Source organism: Condylura cristata, unplaced genomic scaffold, assembly GCF_000260355.1.
Source record: "Condylura cristata isolate star-nosed mole 26May11 unplaced genomic scaffold, ConCri1.0 scaffold00025, whole genome shotgun sequence".
NCBI classification, from domain to species: domain Eukaryota; kingdom Metazoa; phylum Chordata; class Mammalia; order Eulipotyphla; family Talpidae; genus Condylura; species Condylura cristata.
The window spans coordinates 15,073,604-15,094,316 of NW_004567126.1; the positions used below are offsets into that span (position 1 = coordinate 15,073,604).

A 20,713-nucleotide genomic window follows, 5' to 3' on the forward strand; every position below is an offset into this window, starting at 1 on the left:
TTCTGAGTTGGAAGAATACTGACATATCGATTGTGTTTTAATTTTTCATATGTTCTGAATTCTAAATATTTTTTTTCCTCAAAAGTGAGGGATTTCAATCTCCCCTTTATTTGTATACAACCTCTTTCATTCTTTATTTGGTTTTCTTCCTCTCAGACTTGGTTTCAGGTCCCTAGAAGATTGTGTGATGAAGATCTATGCGAAAATGATTTGTTAGGAAGCATTCCCAGGTAGATTCAGTAGAGAATGCAGAAGTCAGTAGGGAAGAAGCCTGTTTGGGAATTTAGTCTCTGCCTATCGCTCCTATTTTATTTGTTTATCCCTGGCACCAGGAGTGTTTCTACCCTGACATCGTCAGTCCTGGGCTCTGGGTACTCTGGGATGTGCTATTCCTGGCACTCTGGACACTCAAAGGAAAACAGGCACTGGCATCTTGAGTGTAGCCCTCTGGCAAAGAAGAGAAAATGCTAGCTGTTGGGAGATTGAGAAAGCATATTTGAAGCTGGTGTGCATGAAGTGAGAGCAGGCTCGAGGGTTATGTTGGGTGCACTCCCACTGGCAGAGGTGTTTCTGTGTTACTGACGTGATAGTATGAAATACGGCATTTAACTTGGTCATTTCTTTCTGAAACTATTTTTTTTCTATTCCTAGAGCATGAGTATGAATAAAATTCACAACAGAGTTTATCTATCTCTTTATGCTGATGTTCTCTTTCTTGAATGAACTTTCAGTTTTGCTCATTGTGAATATATTATTCTCCCTTGTAATGAGAGGGAAGAAGCCTGTTTGGGGATTCAGTCTCCGCCTATAGCTCCCATTTTATTTGTTTACTCAAAGTTTGCATAGCATGTTTTGGAATGCTGGAAACAGGGCTGATAACTTGGGCACATATAGGGAAACTACTGGGCCGAAGGGGAAATAGTCTGAGTAATTGTGGTCATCATATTTTCTAGTTACTCTTTGGAGATGACTTAAAATAAAAAGTTCAGCAGCAAAACAGTTCCAAACTCTATTTTTGGAATTTGGAAGCAAGAACTTCACATACAACTATGTGCATATGTGAAATATGTAATCATATGTTTGCTCACAAGAGGAAACCTGGTTTAAGCAGATGATTCCCCCTCTATGTAAATGGGCCATTTTTTCCTGGCCAAAAGCAGACGAATCCTCTAAAGTATGTACCTATACGTCCATGCCCAAAGAGTAAGGACTAGGAACTGATTTCTTTATCCATATCCCTATTCTTCTTTCTTAAGGGAGAGGAGTGACTTATTACTGCTGAAGCTGGGCAAATGAACTAGGGATGAATGGCCTCATCCCATGAGGGCTTATTTTCTAGGGATGACCTGTCCTCTGGGTCAGTATTTACCTTCTCTTTCATATGTGTCCTTCGCCTTGTTAGGGCAGGCCGGATACTACCATTTTCTCCTTGTTATTGGCGTCATGAGACTTACCGGGAAATGTAGTGAGGAAATTAGAGAATTCCACTACGGCCTGCTGCAAAGCTAGTGCTTTCCAGGTAACTTTATTTGTTGGAGCTGATCTGTGATCTCCTTCTGTGAGGTTTCCTATGTTATTTCTCAAATCAGTTTTCTACTGAAAATGAAAGGGTAGAATGAGTGATTATCATCCTTAACAACCCCAGTAATCTCCTTGTTATTCAGCCCATAATAAGTCTTTGCCTAAATCTGTGGGACTTTACTGGGTTTTTACTGTCTTTTCCTTATTTAGTTCCTCTGCCTCTTATGCCCTTTTCCACTCTCTGCCATTAACCCACTTTTCATTCATGATTAGTAGCAATGCGTTTCTAGTATGTCATAAACCCAATTAACATATTTTTGTAGAAATAATATAACAATCACATAAAATTGGGGCATGGTTTCTGAAAGACAATTTAAAATAAAGATATAGTCATTAATTTGGTATAAAAGCAAAATATACTATATACTAAATAAAGCATGTCCATGCAGAACAGACTCATAGCATCTCTGATAAAGATATCTGAACTAGCGTCAGAGATACTGCCCAAGAAATGGAGTTTGTGAGGGAAATCAAACACACCTGGGAAAAATGTAATCAAAATATCATCCAAGATGTCCAGAATAGAATATAACCCAAAATGTCCAGAATGTAATCCAAAATTATCTAACAGTACTAAGACAATAGAAAACCTTCTCAAGAATAAATCCAATTGTGTCAGGCCACAAAAGGTACTGGATGTTGGAAATAACAGATAAGAATTTTGAGTTATTATACCTTATCAATAAGGTAAAACAAAACATGTTTTCAGTGAATGAAAATCTTAGATGCAAGTGGTAATTTCAAGTTTTAGAAACACTAAAAAAAGGAAATTTTGTAATGAAAAAAATAAAATTGATGAAATAAAAGAATCGATATACGTAACAGGATACAGATATATGAAAGAATGGAATACTTAAATGGACATGACAGAGAAAAGAGCAAGCAAACTTTAAGATTTACCAAGGGAAATTAACTAAGTGAAATACAGAGAAAAGAGAGAATTGTGAGCATAGCCTTTATTAAATGACCAAATGTTTCATAGTAGTAACCAAAAGAGAAAGTCTGGGCACAAAAAAATACCTGAAGAAAAAACTTGTAAATTTCCCAAACTTGATTAAAAACATGGGCATTTTTAGATATAAGCTGCTAAGTAAATACCAAGCAGACTCAACATTTAAAAAGTTTATGTGAAAGCACATCATAGTGAAGTTGTTTAAATCAAAGATGAAAGATAAACCCTTAAAATTTGATGAAGGAAAAATAATTTATGCAACTATGGAAACCCAAAGAAAATAGAGCTGCAAGTTTAAAATGCAGGACGAATAAGTAGCATTGGCTATCAATAATTCTACATTTTGCAAAAATGAAAGCAAACGACATTTGCAGGGAAAGGGGATATTGGAGAAAAAGTATTATGTTGTCAACTGATTTGCGATATGAGAAGTGATAAAATTAACAGACCTCCTGAAAACCACAAACCAGATCTTCTGTGAGGGAGTGGGGAAAAGGGATCAAAACTGGGGCAGAAGAAAACAAGGGACTATGGTAGGGCTCATGGTGAACTGGTGGTGGGAATTTTACTGGAAATACACAATTATGTAATAGATACAAAGTTAAAAATATATCTAGAATAATCAAGAAAAATAACAGAGAAGGCACAATTTAATAATGAAAGGGAGGGATGGAAAAATATATTAAAAGAAATCCTACAGACATTAAAACTATGAACTTGGGCCCCTGTGGAGAGAGCAGGGTGCTGGAAGCTTGTGCTGTGAGTTGTGTGCATAAGCGACATGATAATGCTTAGTGTGGATGTGTAGAGCTGCCAGGACAGGGTCCCAGAATAAGCAGAGTGAGGACTCCATGTGATACTATGCCATGGTACAAGCCAGAACACTGCTAATGACAGGGGACATGGCCTGGACTGTGACTGGGATTCAGATGGTGGTGGTGCCAAGATGCTTTCCCTAAGTAGGGGGAGACTGTGGCTTTCTACTGCCTTGTCATTAATGAGGGGGGATTGGGAGGGGGAGTGCGGTGAGACTACCCATTGAATTGGTGTTGAGTTTAGTTTGAGTTTATTTAAAAGCCTTGAGTATCTTTATTTTGTTTGGGTAGCATTGGAGATCTGAGACTTGACTGGATTTTTGTTACTTCACCTAGTCTTTGTCGTCATATTGAATTCTCATTCCTGATTCATTTTCAGATTGCTTTGCATTCCGTAGTAAAATTTGCTCCCAACCACTTTTTTTTTGTTGTCTGAAATGTTTCAATCATGGCAATAGTTTGAGACCCCTTAAGTTCTCTAGAAAAGTTGGAACATGAGTTGAATGGTAGAGTAGTGAAAAATCATGAGAGAAAAATTAAAAGTCCTAATTTGATGGAAGACTCATGATATAATTATAGAAAGGAAGAATCAAACTGGCAGCATAAATTCTTAAACTGATCTATAGTATCAAAGCAATTGCTGTCAAATTAACACTATGACCTTGCAGACACTGACCAATTAATTCTATAATTTATATAAGAATGGAAAGGATCCAGACTAAACAAAACAACTTGGAAAAATTAGAACAAAGTTGAAGGATTTAAACTATTTGGTTTCAAGGCTTACTTTAAAGATTTTGTAATCAAGACAGTAGTACTGATATAGAATACATATTAATAAAAGACAATAGCTATAGAAATAGACTCGCATACATGGTTAACTTATTTTCAATGAAGATACCAAGGCAATTCAATAGAGAAAGGAAAGACTTCAATAAAAGACACAGGACAATTGAAATCCATATGATAGAAATGAAGAAAAAAGGGTTATTTCATTAAAAATCATTTAAAAGACAATTCACTTCTTAAAGAAAAATTGGAAGAATTATTATGGTGTTTATACTATATGGTGATGTACAACATGAAAATGATTATATAGAATGGAAGGAAAATGGAATTATATTGTTAGGATTTTTAATATCTACATAGAATGCTAAAATATTATTTGTACATAGATTTTGATAAGATGAAGTTTCATATTTTCATAACTGCCAAAAATCAATAAAGTAGAATATAGTTAAGCCATAATAATGGGAAAAGAGAATACTAAAAAGTACCCAACTCTTCCAGGCTTATTTCAATAACTACATTGAGTATAAAAAGTCTGAACATACCAATTAAGAGACAAGCAATTACATTGGATAAAGAAAAAAATCCAACCCAAATTATAAAAATCACACTTTAAACGTAGAGACATTTTCTAAATAAGCATGGGGAAAATATAATATGCAAGGTTAATCATAAGAAATTTATAGAAATATTCGAGTAGATTTCAGTTCTTGGATTATTTACAAGTTTCATGAGAGATATTTCAAACTAATTTAAATACCAAATAGTTAAAAACACAACAATTCTAAATAAGTACCCACCTAGTAAAAGAGCTTTAAGTACTTAAAGCAAATACTGACAGAGCCAAGGGGAGAAAAGTCATAATTAAGGTGGCTGTTCAGTACTCCTCTTTCAGAAATTGGAACTAGACAAAAAAATCACTGTGGGCATAGAAGACTTGAATAACATTATCATCTAACACAAAGTGACCTTCAGGCAATATCTCCCCCAACAATAGAGGTTTTTTTTTTCAAGTGCACATGGGAAATTCCCCAAGACCAACCATATGCTGGGACATAAAAAAAGTTTCAGTAAATTTAGAAGAACTTCAAACATACAGTTCTCTGACTATGGTGGAATTAAACTAGAAACGAAGAACTCTGTAAAACTCTCTAAATATTTGGATATTGATCTACACAATTCTAAATAACCCAATCGTTAAAAAAGAAACCACAATGGAAATTAGAAGGTATTTTTGAATTGAATAAAAATGGGAAGAAATGCTGAGCATTGTGTGGTGTAGCTAAAGAAGTTTGTAGGCAGAAATTTACACTTTTAAATGCTTATATTAAAGGAAAAACATTAAAACTAATGCTTCTTGCCTTAAAAAATTAAGAAATAGAGGAACAAATTGAACCCAAAAGAAAATGAAGGAAATGAATGTGATAAAGATGAGCGTTTAAATTAATGAAATAGAATATCAGTAAAAGAGAGATCAATGAAAAGAATGAGGACTTTTTTTTTTAAAGATTTATCCATTTGTGCATACAGAACTGGGGTACAGGCCAGAGGCTCAGGGGCCGCGAGAGGCTTCACCAGAGACAGAGTAGGGAACAGAACAGGCAGATCTACGAAGTACACTGCTGAGGGGAGCAGCGGGCGGGTCAGGAGAGGTCTGCCACGCCATGTGGTCACCTCCGGGGCAGGCGGGAATCGAACTCATGTGGAAGCGGCTTTAAATTCTCAGTGCTGTGCTTTAACCCGCTGAGCCACCAGGGAGGGCCAAGAATGAGGACTTTTTAAGAGAGCAGTGAAACTAACAATTCAAACAAGGTCGTCAAAGAAAAAGATGTAAAACAAAATTGAATAATACCAGGGATATAAGAAGGACAATCACTATAGCACCAACAGATATTAAAATAATAAAAGGACAATATAAACAATGTTAAGTAAAAAAATTAGTACCTTTGAGGAACTGGGAAATTCTTTAAAATATACAAATTTGAAAAATAAAAGCAAAAATAGAAAAATCTCAATCGTTCCAAATCTAGTAAAGAAATTGAATTTACTATTAAAATCCTTCTAAAGAATTCCAGGCGAAAATGATGTCAGTGCTAAATTTCTCTCACCCTTGTATGAAAGAAGTAAACTGGGGTGAAAAGTACAATTTATTTCAAGTCATTTTCTGTCTTTCTCTTGAAGACCCAGGAACGGTTAATCCTTACTCTCAAAAATCTCTGTGATGTCTATGCATTTCATGAATTCAAGAAATACTTAGCTAATGACTATTCTGACTTTAAACTTTTAGCTTGGGACAATTTATTACTTCTTAGCTTCCTTTTGTCCTTTTCAATTTATCATTTTTCTGTGACCATCTATGTTTAGCTGTTTTCCCAATTTGAATTTTGAGGCCTTTCCCCCCCTCATTTCATGGCGAAGCAAGGGTAATGTGAAGCTGAGGATCCCACCAGGGCTGATGTAGCAAGCAATAACATCACAAGAAATGAAAGGGCTTGGCTTCCCAGTTTCCAGTTATTTTTCTTTAATAAAAATTGTGGATTTGTTGATTAGTAGAGAACCCCAAAGAATGCATATAAAAATTGTTCATATAGGGTTTATAAAGATCTAGAAAGGAAAGGAAAGTGGAGAAGAAATAGAAGAGCATATCCCCAAGGAGTTGTGATCACTAACACTATGATCAGTTGTGATCAGTAGCTTCGAAGGTGGGCAGTGAAAAGGCAGCTCAGAGATGATCATTGTGTTCCCAAATTCTCTGCAGACTCTAATCTGAAGATTCTTTTTAAAAAAGATTTATGTATGCATACAGAACTGGGGTATAAGCCAGAGATGCAGGGGCAGTGAGAGGAGTCACCAGAGACTGAGTGGGGAGCAGAACAGGCAGATTGATGAAGTACACAGCTGAGGGGAGCAGCGGGCGGGTCAGGAAGGGTCTGCTGCTCATGTGGGTCACCTCCGGGGCAGGGGATTGAACTGGTGCTGAAGCCGCTGCGGGAACCTGCTGTGGCTTAGTAGTGGGGCACTTTAAGCCGTTGTGCCACCAGGGAGAGCCCTAATCTGAAGATTCTTGTGTTTCAAATAACAAGACCTATATGATTCAGCATTCCTTTTCTTCATAAAGTAAAAACAAACCTGTAGATAAAATGGTTTCTTCATTTAAAAAAAAATTATTAACCTTTTTATTTCATTAATGTATAATTTACATACAGCAAAATCTTTTAGTGAAAAATTCTCCAAATTTTAACAAATGCATATAGCTGTGTCACCTAAAAGAGTATTTGTTTTTTATTTCATTTTTCTTTACACCACCCACATGTTATTTTAGTTTAATATAATTGCCTAGCTGCATAAGGAAAGGCTGGGCCCACCATGCTTGGGGGGGGGGTGAAGCCTAGAAGCCTTCAGCAATGAGTGATGCCCCCTAGTGTTCATTGTGCATGTGTGTAACCCTGGATTTTGCCATCAGTTTAAAAGATCTGCACAATTAGTTAACTGTGAAATAGGTGTTTCAACCAACCAAACAGGAGACTTTGCTTTATATGATATCCTTACCCCCAATTTAAAATACTGTGGTAGGAAGAGACGACCGGACCCACTGAACTCACAGCACCAAAAATTGCACACATGTGAAAGGACAATATTGGGAAAGAAGAAACGGGCCTGTTAAAAAAAAATGGGTGTCATTGTACTGGAATCTTTGGTCTGCATTTTAAAATGTTTGGTTTGTATTTTAAAACCTTTCCCCTTCCTTTTGCAAATGTATAGGCTTTATTTTATAAAGAACCATCATAGGTTCTTTGGATTTTCCTCCCTGTAAGGCAGTTACCTACAAATGCCAATTACCAGAAAGAAAAATAAGCTTTTAAAATTAGATATTTACATATATGTGGGTTGCACCAGTACAATGACTTCCGCTACAGAAAAATATGGCAGAGTTTAATCTGTAAGGTCCCATTCCTCAAAGGCCTGTTTAGTTCACACAAATATAACATGGTCCTTTCTCACACTCAGTTATAACACAGAGCAGATAATAATCAACAATCACAGCTGCTCAGGGCCTCATTCTCGTGCAGGACTTTCTTCCTGTACAAGTCTCTCCGAGTTGCCCGCAGAGGAAGGAGCACAGGTACAGGTTGGACTGTGTTTCTTCATTTTTGATTGAAAATTTTGGCAATGCCAACCATTTACAGTGAATTGTCTTACCCCTTGCCTGCCTCTTTTTTGATGTCCAAAGTACATGCTACAAAGGGATTTTTCAAAATGTGTATGACAGTTTAAAACTGGACCATGGAGGAACTCACTGAAGGAGACCTCTTGGGTAAATGCCAGGGACATCAGTAACCTGGGATGCCTGAAGGTGTGAACTTGACCATTGGCTCCAAGGGAGCATCTGCACAGCCCTTGAGGTGGGGCCCCTCAAGGATGCCTGGAAGCATGTGGTCTGCAGTTGTGTGTGCAAGTGACGTGGTATTGCTTAGTGTGGCTGTGCAGGGCCACCAGGACGTGATCCCCAGAGCAGAGTGAGGACTCCATGGCTTTACGACTGACTCTGCTTTTCTAGCTTAGGAGTATCTGGAACTGGGAGCAGGAGATGAAAATAACACACCACGCTGTGGGCCAGAACACCAATGACGATAGGGGGCTTGACCTTGAGTGGGTCCTTGCTGGTGGAGGGTGCAGAGTTGGGATTTCCCCTGGGGCTGGAGCCAGGCTGCTGTCTTGGGGGTAGTGGAGTCCTGTGGCTTTAAGCTGCCCTCTCTTTAATGAGGTGTGTGTGGGGAGGGGGTGCTCTGGAGCTAGGACCCCCACTTACTTGGTGCAGATTTGATCTTCAAAGAATGCTCAAAGGCTTCATTTTGTTGTTTGGGGTAGGATTGAAATCCAGGACTCAACCAGGAAAGCTTTCCTTCCTAGCATAGGTACCACAGGCACATCTTGTTCTAGGCCCTGATTAATTCTCTAAAACTGTCTGGCATTCCAGAAGCCTTTTATCTCCCTGACACAGATCTTTTCTCCAAATGTTTCAATCTCACTACTATTAATTTCTTTTCAGATTTAAAGTTCTTCTGAAAAGTTAGGGGATACTTGTAGAATATTGGAAACATCATGAAATTTGTTATTTGGAGGCAAAAGCTCACTGGATTTATACAGGTTACAAATGCCCAGTTTACTTTTCTGTAATATGGGAAAATAGTCCATTTTCCCAGAATTGCAAGGATTGTTAAGATAGAGTGTAAAGTATGTTTTAAACTACAGGGAGTGGTGCAATTGTGGGCTTTTAGTTTAAATGTGGACCATACCCATGTTGAGCCTTTGAACTTCCTCAGGCAGTATGATCGGGGAGGCAGAAGAACTAGAAATATAGCCCAGGGTCAGGGCATTTCTGATTATTTGGGAGGACCATAACATCTGCTGACTTCTTTCTCAGGGACCCAAGAGCTCCACACACTGAGCCCCACCCCTTCAGTCCTAATATGGGGTACACAGGGATAAGCAGAGACTGTGCTGGACCCTATGATAAAGAGAATTTGATCAGGTGCTAAATCAGTGAGATGAGAGTGGTGAGTAAACTGGGGTTAGGCCATTTGAGGCCTTCTTAGTACCCCCACCTCAGCCCCCGAGATGTAAAGACAGCATATAATTTAGGGCCTTAATTTTAGACCTTACACTATACATGCGCACGCGCACGCGCACACACACACACACACACACACAGAAGTCCCACATGTGTTTGTCGTTATGCATTAATGCAAAGTTATGCATATATGTGGGCATGTATATTAAAAATTAAACCATCAAAAATAGTTCTTTGATTATCTATGCCAAATAACTAGTTCTGCTTTGCAAGTATGGCAACAAGCTTAAGTCATGAGTGACATACTTTTTGAATCATAACTGAGAAATAAATTCCAGCTCAATAATATCTGACTCAGGAGAGGTCATATCAAGAATAAGAAGAGTGTTTTTCTATTTTGGCTCTACTTAGAGAACACGGAAGTAAGAGAACATTTTCAGGAGACGATAAATTCATTTTGTGGTTGATTTTTAGGTGTCTGAGATAATCAAGTGGTGGTGTCTGATAGTTTGTCAGTGTTAATGTGCAGACCAGGGGTACCCTGGGACCCTCTAACTTGCATACCCTAAAGGGATCTGGCCATCCATGTTTACAGAGCTAAAAATAGATGAGTGTGAAAGGTCATTTATAGAATTGATGTGCATAGTGAAAATAAAAGAAAGTATATTCCGAATGAAACACCCAGATGCCCATCCCCTCATAGGTAAATGCCTAGCCAAATCGGGTTGGCCCAAAGGGGGGCTGCTGAGACCCAAAGACTTGCCCTAAGTTTAAGGTACCTTCTTGTAGGGAACTACAGGAAGAAGGTGAGAGGGACCAGGCAAGTTTGGGATGAAAGGAGCAAAATCAAAGTACAAATCATGGTAATGGCTGCCATTGTCAGCTTCCCCATGTGTCTTCTTCCATGTCCCCCAACTCCCTAATGCAAAGCTGAGAAGCAAGTGGGCCCTTCTCCACATGCCTCTGGCCCTGGGTCCATCTGCCTTCTGTGTTAACGTAGCTTCACTGGAGCATGGAATATGGGACCTCGTCTGTACCAGTAGTATGGAACATGAGATTGAGCTACCTATATATATTTGGCAGATGTCAGGTGTACAGCATGAGATCATCTTGTTGACTGACAGCCTGTTTATCTGCAGAGCAACTTGGGCTCTGATACTGATGACTGGCCAATGCTATGGAACATCGTCACTAAAGATAAGCAGTGTTTTATGATGGCGAGTGCCTGAACTGTTGGTGGGCAGAATGTAGCTTGCCACTGCTGTCAGTAGTAAAAGTTGAATTGTAATAATTCAATGTGATAATAACAATGCTTATGATAATGGTAGTCATGAAAGCTGCACCAGGATTTGGCAGAGGCTTAGGGGGGTTCAGGGGCTTAGGCTGGCCATGGAGGTGGACATTGCTTAAAGGCCAGACCATTAGAAGAGTAGCAGACCTTGGACTTCTTGGTACCAAGAAGTGTCCCATGTTTGCCAAAGCCTGGAGACATAGTACGTATTGCAGAAGACAAGGAAGCCTGTGCCTGAGGTATCTGTCTCCCTCTGACCTCCTGGTGTGCTGTGTTTTACCAGTGAGAAAAGTGGTCCTGTGATTATAAAGGGTTTGTCTAGTGAGTCCTTTCAGCAACAAATACTCAAGGCGATTAACTCATGATTAACATATCAATAGATGATATTCAAGCCATAGGAGGACATGGGATAAGCAAGGGGTCTCCAAATTTGAGTAAATTCCACATTCAGCCACCAGCAGGAAGGAGACATCAGGTGTGCTCTGTAGAATGACATCATCAGGTTTTGATGTCACTGTTTACTGAGGAGGAAATTTGAGACTGAAAGCCAACCATTTTCACTTTTCTAAGACCACACAGCTAGATCTTTTCCCTTTTTTTCTATTCATCAGTTTATTTTGCAACATTTTTTTTGAATTCTTTTAAAAACAATTCTTAAATCTCCTCGCAGAGTAATTTCTTCTTTTTCCTATATATTGCAAACACATTTAGACTTCTAAACCTGGTTCCTCCAACTGCATTACACTGCTGCTTGGTTAAAACTAGTTTTTAGAGAACTTTTGTAGTTTTTAAAAAGTAAAATTTCACAGAGAGGGTTTGGAGCTTTCTGGACAGGTAGAACCAACTGTAGCTTCAGCATTCTGGCAGTAGGGTCTGCTGAAATGTTGCTGGCCAGTAGGGAGAGTCTGTTGTCTGCAAGACTAGTGAATCATTGATGGAGGAAAGAATGCAGGAGAGGCATCACAAGACTGAGTCACACAAAGGGGGTAGGCAGAGGGGGCAAATGCAGCAGTGACACAGCCAGAAAATCAGGGCACCAAAGCCGGGATGTGCCCAGGTAAAGACTAGGACATGGATGTGGAGATGAAGCTCACCAGGGAATCTCCATCCTCTCAGATTCTATTCAAAGACAGCAAACCTGGGCTCACAAGGAGTGAGTCTCTCCCTAAGTGAAGCTCTATATCAGGGCAGTCTCTCCACCAGCATGGGGCAGTCCTTCCTCTGCCCACCTGTGCCTATGCAGGTGTTTCTTTCCACCCACTCTCCCTCTGCAAGGCAGCAGGCTCCTGCCTGCCAGTGACCTGTACCATGCCAGGACTTCTCTGCACTGACCTCCCTCAGGGGAGGCCTCTCTCCTAAGACCACCTGCCTGCAACCATGCAGGTGTCTTTCCCTGCAAACCTGTCCCTTTCGGGGCAGCTCTTCCTGCCCGCTTGCACCTATGCAAGTGTCTTTCCTCTCCTGTCTCTTTCTAATAAACTTCCTCTTTAAATATAACTGAGTCTCTGTCTCGTGAAGAATCTCGCTGTATGCCGCTAAAAGGGGAGCTCTGGTGAAACCTTTCCCAGAGTGAATCCAAGGACCCCGAACTCAAAAGACATCAATCATTTAGGATGTACTTTAAAAAAAATTAATCATGACCCATGCACTAATGCCTAGAATAATACAACGAACTGCCTTCCTCTATATAAGGTCTTGTTATCTCCTTGCATTTTCCTCTAACACAACCTTGGAACATATTATACCCTTCACACACCTTGAAATCATATATTTTATATTGCTGGTGTTAGTGTATTTGCTTTTTATAGCCTAGATATTCCTGAGATAAATGTCACTTAAAAATGGATTCCTATTTTGAGAACCCCAAACCGTGGGCTATGATGAAGATGAGTGTCGGGCAGCTCCCGACTTGGGAAGACTTAACAGTTCTTCCTGTAACTGAGTCACTTTCCTTTGCCAATTTTCAAAATATTGGGAGGTTACTTCTCTTCTAAATATGTTGATCCCAGAGGTTACACCCAAAAGGCACACACCTAGCTTTACTGTCAGTTCAGGCCCAACATTGCCACATTTGAAATGTCAGGCATGTAACAGTATAACCAGCTATGTGTAATCAGCTGATTTATTTAGGGATGCATCTATCACATGGCTACTTGTAGAATCCTGTAATGCATTTCAGGATCTATTTGAAAAAATAGCTCCCTGAAGTTTATCAAATTTTCAAATCTGGTCTTTTAATGAAGCATATTTATATTTCTGTTGAATTCAGTAAACAGTAATGACCAGTAGGTACAATAGGCACTATGTTCACTTCTGGATGTGAAATGAAATAGTATTTAGCATAATCATATTGCATTTTTTTATAGTTGAAGATGGGAAATACATTCTTGAGATAGTAAAAGGTAGAATTTGACAAGTGGTTAAAAAGGAATTAATCCTGTGATACTTCATTAATTCAAAATAGCATATTAAACAGTCGATCCTGTATCGTCCTCTCTGTTAAGTCTTAACATTTCAGCTTAAAGCGGGTGACTGTGGCTCAGCTTACTAACCTAGTGAGTGACATGATAGAGCCCACCCAGGCCATTTGGCTTAGAATCTGCTCAGGGCTACCATATTTGTCTTCTCTGAAATAGCTACCAATAACTTCATCTTCTCTATTACTGAAGGCTCCATCCTTAGCCCTTCACTTGTTTTTTTTTCTGAGTCCCTCTACTTAGCGTGATTCTTCCATGCCCTGATTCGCTCCTCCCATGCCCAGGCTCACACTGTTTACTGACCCTCCCTCTTCGATGCATATCCAGCACTGGGCATTCAGGTCTAAGTTCTAGTTCAGCTGCCCTCTTCTCTATGTCTCTGTACTGGGATTGAAACCTTAGTCACCTGTGACGGTTGTCTTTTCCTCTCCATTCCTTTGTCATTATCAATCTAGCAAGTCCTGTTAACTTCACCACCACTACAACTACCTACTGGTTTAAGGAGACCAGGCTATCATAACCTAACGACAAGCGTGTTTGATTCCTTTGAGCCAGGATTAGTTCTTGTGCAGAGTTGGGTAATAGTTGTACCTATTTTATAGAGTTTTTTGCAAAAATTAACTGAATTAATGTGTGCAAAGTGCTTAGCATAGTCCCTGGCATATAGTAAGCATTTAAAAAATCAGAAAATATTAATGAATCAACTGGGTGATATTTTTAATCATGCCAGATTCACACTTTCAGTAATTATTCATTTTCTATAAGTGACATATGCAAAACTACTCACAGTCTTGGCACTAAGGTGTACCATACATCTAATTGTCCCCAATTTAGATGTCTGAGTTCCCTCTAATTCTAGGAGTTTTTGTTTTATGTATCTATATCTATATATCAAATCTTGTTAACTTCTCCACCACTATAACTACCTGCTGGCTTAAGGAGACCAGGGTGCCATAACCTAAAGACAAGTGTGTTTGATTCCTTTGAGCCAGCAAAAACTCTTGTGCAGAGTTGGATAACAGTTGTCTATTTTATAGAGTTTTTATAAAAATTAAATGAATTAAGTATAATTTCTGTAAAGATTTGTATTTTAAGTAGCTGAAATGCCTAATCAAAGTAAATAGACATGAAGTGTAATGCAAAAACCATATAGCTTCTGTTGTGAGCGTCCTCATGGACTGACTGTCTTGCAGCTGCTGTCTTTGGTTGGGCTCTGTGCCTCCTTCTGAGAAATCACCATTTCTTGTGTTTGGCCTCCTCTGTGGTAGATTGATGGCCAGGGCACTTGGGGCCAAACCCATGGCTTCAGGGTTAATGCATGTGTGAGAAAGAAATTATGTTGCATTTATATGTACCATACTTGGAATGGCACAATGCAGACCGTAATGGAGAAAAAAAGAGAATAGAAATAAATAAAATAAAGAAGCACTATAAAGAGATTCAAGTTTTGGAAAGAGGGCAGATCTGTAACAAAAGGAATGCAGTTAAGAATAGTTCTTCCTACACTGCTTCCTGCTTGGGCTTCATCTGCTCTTCAGGGAACATGACTTTAGTGAAGCCCCAGTTGAAAGCTTTTGAAATGTAGTTCCCATGGCAACAGGTGCTGAAGTGACATAAATCCAGGGGAACTTTTCTTGGTTGTTCTACCATCCAAACAAGAATCCTCTAAGGCTCCTAGAGAGAAGTCAACTTTTAATGAAGCTGACTTTGCTTTCTGTGTCCCAGGGAGCCCTTTCCAGTGGGGCTTGTTTCAGGTTTGCCATCATGATTTATTGTCCTTAATTGTGAGTTGACTACAGTGGGAATAAGAGCGGGGGTTGGGACTTATCGAGATCACCCAGGCAGTGGTAAATCTCTAGACGTGCAAATTAAGCTCCAGCCCTCTTGTTATTGAGCTGTGATCAAAATACAGCCCATGTGTGGAGGAATAGCAAGCTCTGGTATGTGCAAATGTCGCCCAACACTTACACACAAAACACATACTGTGTTCGAGAGGGTTACACACAAACACACACATATACACACAGGACTGTGTTCTAGAGGGTTTTAGGTCACTGCTGAGAGAGGGGGTGGCAGCTGCCAGCGTACCTCTGTAACCAAAATGTACCTCTCACCAACGGGATTTGGTCACATTTTATAATCAGATGCCTGGTTTTTGGTTAAGGACTTTTTGACCTCATTAAAATACACCCCTGGAAGAGGGTGTGGATTGTGTATGATCTCCAGTAAGCTTTGGTAGGCTGTGTTGCTGAACTTGTGAACGCTTTGCCAGAAATGAAGGTACAGCAAGCAGTCAGCCTGTGTTTGGCGAACAGGGCTTTTCATTGGAACTAAAATGGGTATAGGAAGAAGAATCAGACGGTACAAGAAACCTTATCTGACTTCCTAATTTGGCCTTCGAGCTTTGTCATTTGAAAAGTCAAGCACAAGGCAAATCGTGTAAGGACTCTTCCCTCCGTGGCCCCTGGTAGGTCCAGTTCTCTAGTCAGGTTTCTAGGGTTTGTTCTTAGCTTGGATCATATCCCCTGCTTGGTATCTCACTGTTCTACATATAAATGATATCATTTGGTATTTGTCTTTCTTCTGATTTATTTCACTTAGCAACAACCCCTTCATCTCCATCCATGTTGCCTCAAGTGGCAAGAGTTTATCTTTTTTGATAGCTGAATGGAATGCATTGTGTATATCTACTACAACGTCTTGACTCATTCCCCTTTATTTGGGTACTTAGCTTGTTTCATTATTTGGCTGTTGTCAGTAGTGCTGCAATTCATATAGGAGTGCATGTTGCCCTGTGCATAAGCCTTCTTGTAGTCTTTGGGCAGCATGCATCCGAGAGTTATGAATATGTACTGCTGAGTCATATACAGTCTGGTAAACCAATGTGACTTCAGTAAAAACGAATACAATTTTCAAAAACCATCTAATCTTTTTGTTTGAAAATCTAGGTATACAACTGAATTAGATAAGTACATGCTTATTAAAAGTCAATTTTCTTCTGGTCCAATACAGATATAAGAAGTCTGGATCTCCAGGGGTAGCAATTTATAATCTGTTTTCTCTTCTGGACCTCTTCTAGGAATCTGAATATTTTGCCAATTTGAGGGTTCACTGGTTTTCTGCCCTACATCTTTCAGACAACATTGAGGCCCAAATGATCACAGAGTAGGTGGAATCTAGAATAAAACATACATCTCTAATCCCTTCAGGTGAAGAGGTTTTCCAATCTTTCTAGAAACCCACCTGGTCTTCTGAAGCCCACTTGAGAAGTTGATTCTAAATTTCTATTCAGGGAAACAGTTCAATATCTCACCCTTATGTTGACTTTTCTCTGTCCCCTATTTTATCCTTCCTTTTCTCTGAGATTATGCCTAAATACGCACTACCTGCCACTCAAGCCCTTGTCTCCCGTATAGCTTTTTGCAGAAACCAGCTAAGACACTCCTAAAACAGTATCTGGAGCAGCCCTGACCAAAATATCCCTTGCACCCCCTCACCCAAAGCTGTTTGATTCCAGGTCAGGAAACTAGGTGTGAATCACTAAATTTATCAACTGCCTGAAACTCCATATTACAAAGAATTGTTGACTATTAAATATGCCCTAGCAAAATGTCAAAATAGAATAGAATTTCAAATCATTATCAGCTCACACCTGCAGAGGGACTGGCAAAAAACACTACCATCCTCTGCCCTAGATGTACCACAGCCCTCCTCGGAGCACAGTGACTGTGGCCATTCTCATTCCTCCAAGAAGCATGATGAGTGGGAACTAGGTTCATTTCATGTCTGTATCTTTACAACCAAATGTAGAACCTGGTCTGCAGCAGCTCACAAAGTATTTTATAATTCAAAGGCTGTTGTAGGGTTAAATTAAATCTTAAAATGGCAGAGCCTAGAAAAGAAGCGAAAGCATGGAAGACCCCTGTTAACTGTAATAAAGTATGAAATAGTTACCCCTGAATTTGAGAAAGTCCCTGAGACACGTGAACATAGAAGGACAGCTTGTTCCCTGGGAAAGGGATGGCTCGGAAAAGAGAGGCAGGGAAGCAGATAAGGATGGATTCGGTGAAGTGACAGGAGAGCCAGCTGCAGGGCCATGAAGGTCACTAGGAGAAGCTGGGAGCCAGAAAGAGCCAAGGGCATGGAGATGGACACTGTCAAGGGGAATCCCAGCAACTCGGACATTTTAGGAAAAACTGTCCTTAACTGATGCGGGTTGCTTTCTACAGCCAACTCAGATCTTAAGAAATGACTGAGATGCTCTTTCTCCTTGGCCTAAATATTGTACATTCTTGTGATAAACTGAGATGTAAGTGGGGAGAGGGTGTGCACCCCTCCTCTGAAGTTGCATGGCATTTTATCTATACCTCTACTGCATTTTATGACTTTTTTTTTTTGCACATGTTGCTAGATATGTTCTAGCTTATCTTTTCCAAGAGAGAATGTCAGGACTTTAAAGGCAAGGACTTTGCTGTATACATGATCTCCTACAGTGACATATTAAAGACAGTGATAAAGAATGTCAGTTAGTTGGATCTAGAGCTCTTATGAACTTTGCAATTTACATCTGGTGAATTGTTTCATTTCTGAAGTCGGGCTGATAAAACACAGTTCAGAGGATTTGGGAGACAAACGAAAATGAAGTATTACATGAAAAATGGTATTGACTCTGGCATACTTGGACCAGTGTATTAATGCTTACACAGAAAGTATGTTGGGTGGCTCTAGCAAGGCTCAATAAGTAGTGATTTTTAAAAATGCTTTGCATTTTACTGAGATGCTCATTGAACAAATAATGTTTTTAAATGTTCATCCAGGTATTATCAAGGGTATAGGCAAACAAATATTCCTTCTTTTTACAAGTTAATTTCTAGGGCAATGATCCCCCCAGGGAATCTCTACTTTGTCTTTTTAATCAGGTCCCTAGATCCTAAGCACAGAATAAAATAGCTCAGGCTACTGTCAGAGGCTGGCACTGGTTATGGGCAAGGATGCCGTCTCCCTCTGCAAGCTGAAAAAAAGCCTCAAGGCAAAGTCACAATCAGATATCCTGTTCTTTAGCTCAGAAAGAATTCTGAGGCAGTCCGAGCTGAGGCTCCAAGCAAGACAGGAACTAGAGGGGTGTGTGCACTGTTAGCACCCGGCCATCTGTCTGAACAATTGACAAAGAGCTGGGCTTGAAGGTACACTGTTGAAGCTCCAGGCTGAAGGAGGGTGAGTGACTGAATTGGGTTGCACTTGCCCTGATTCCCTAGCTTTAAAAGCACAATAGAAGGGCTGGGGAAAGACCTCATTTTTCTGCTCTGTCTGGATTGATTGCGATGGGGGCACTCCAAGCACATTTGGGCCGCTTCCAATCTCTGGGAGAACTCACCCCCAAGATTGGCCCTGGTTTTAGTAAATCTGAAGAGCTACTGGAATTGGAAGGACACAACAGACAAGACCAGAGATCTGAGAGTCTCTTCAGCGCATCCTTGGGACCTTTCCCATCAGCAGCATCTACACTGTATTGTGGGCAGTTCCATCTTCCAGAGGACACTGAAGAGGCAGAGTAACTGGGGGGCTGAGGTCCAAAATCTGTGTGCATTCAGTTCTCAAGAGGAGGGAGGTGATCTCCAGTGTGTCTCTTCCTCCAAGTAACTCTTCCCCTTGTTCCCACAGAATAACTAAAACGAGAATGGCTGCTGAGAACTCCTCCGTGACGGAGTTTATCCTCGCAGGCTTAACTGCCCAGCCGGGTCTCCAGCTCCCTCTCTTCTTCTTGTTTTTAGGTTTCTATATGGTTACTGTGGTGGGGAACCTGGGCCTGATCACCCTGATTGGACTGAACTCTAACTTGCACACCCCCATGTACTTTTTCCTCTATAACTTGTCCTTCATAGATTTTTGCTATTCTACTGTTATCACTCCCAAAATGCTGATAAGCTTTATTTCAAAGAAGAATGTCATCTCCTATGCAGGCTGTATGACCCAGCTCTTCTTCTTTCTTTTCTTTGTCGTCTCTGAATCCTTCATCCTGTCAGCGATGGCCTATGACCGCTACGTAGCCATCTGTAACCCATTGGTGTATATGACCACCATGTCTCCCCAAGTCTGCTTGCTTCTATTGTTGGGTGTCTACATGATGGGGTTTGCTGGGGCCATGGCCCACACAGCATGTATGCTGAGACTGACCTTCTGCGCCAACAATCTGGTTGATCACTACATGTGTGACATCCTCCCTCTTTTGGAGCGCGCTTGTAGTAGTACCTACATAAATGAGCTGGTTGTTTTTATTGTTGTGGGTATTGATATTGGTGTCCCCACAGTTACCATCTTCATTTCTTATGCTCTCATCCTCTCCAGCATTCTCCGCATCCGCTCCACCGAGGGCAGGTCCAAAGCCTTCAGCACCTGCAGCTCTCACATCATGGCGGTATCTTTTTTTTTTGGGTCAGGGGCATTCATGTACCTCAAGCCATCCTCTCTTTTACCTATGAACCAGGGGAAAATATCCTCCCTGTTCTATACCATTGTGGTGCCCATGCTTAACCCACTAATCTACAGTCTGAGGAATAAGGATGTCAAAGTTGCTCTGAGGAAAACCTTGAGCAAAGTACCATTCCTCTGAGAAAGGGGCTTTTCTTTCATAGGTAATTCACCTTCCATTGGTTACATGGTGAATTTTTTTTTTTTTAATGAGGTAATGTTGGTGTACAACACTGTACATGGTTCAGAGGTATAGGATCACACCTCCTCAGAATCACTTCACCACACGGCATGACTACCAGGACACCCAGAGTTACATGGAAGAAATTTTAATTCTTTCTCAAACAAGTTTACATTTCTCACTTTAAACATTCTTTAAGAATGTTTCTTAAAACTATAGGATACTCACATTTAGTGAGCCTTCAGGACAATTTATTTCTCTATTTCCTGAGGTAGATACAGAATGATGTGCCTTCCCCAGGATCACTCAGTTATGCAGCAGCTGAACCATGACTGGAATCCAGACTCTTGATTTCTAATACTGGTTCTTTTCCATCATGGCTCACCTTTTCCTTCCCAAGTCCTAGAAGATACCATTTCAAAAGTGAGCTGGTCTTGGATGTTAAAGTCTGGTTCTGTCTACAGAAATTTCATGCAACTTTTCAAGGGCTAATTTTAAACACCACATTTTTGCAAGAAGGTAGGAGGCATGGGATTTTGTTGAAATGGTCTTGGCTAAATGGCCAGACAAATTCATGAAGAGTTTTT

General features: G+C 40.1%; 1 protein-coding gene across 1 annotated transcript; it reads left to right on the forward strand.

Moving 5' to 3' along the window:
* Window positions 1–19,154: 19,154 nt before the first annotated feature.
* LOC101630687 (olfactory receptor 145) lies at window positions 19,155–20,087 on the forward strand. Its single transcript, XM_004689142.2, has one exon. The coding sequence runs from the start codon at window positions 19,155–19,157 to the stop codon at window positions 20,085–20,087; it is 933 nt and encodes a 310-aa protein (XP_004689199.1).
* The last annotated feature ends 626 nt before the right edge of the window (window positions 20,088–20,713 follow it).

Coding starts and splice junctions, on each gene's coding strand:
- LOC101630687 (XM_004689142.2), top strand. CDS start 19,155: ATGGCTGCTGAGAACTCCTCCGTGACGGAGTTTATCCTCGCAGGCTTA.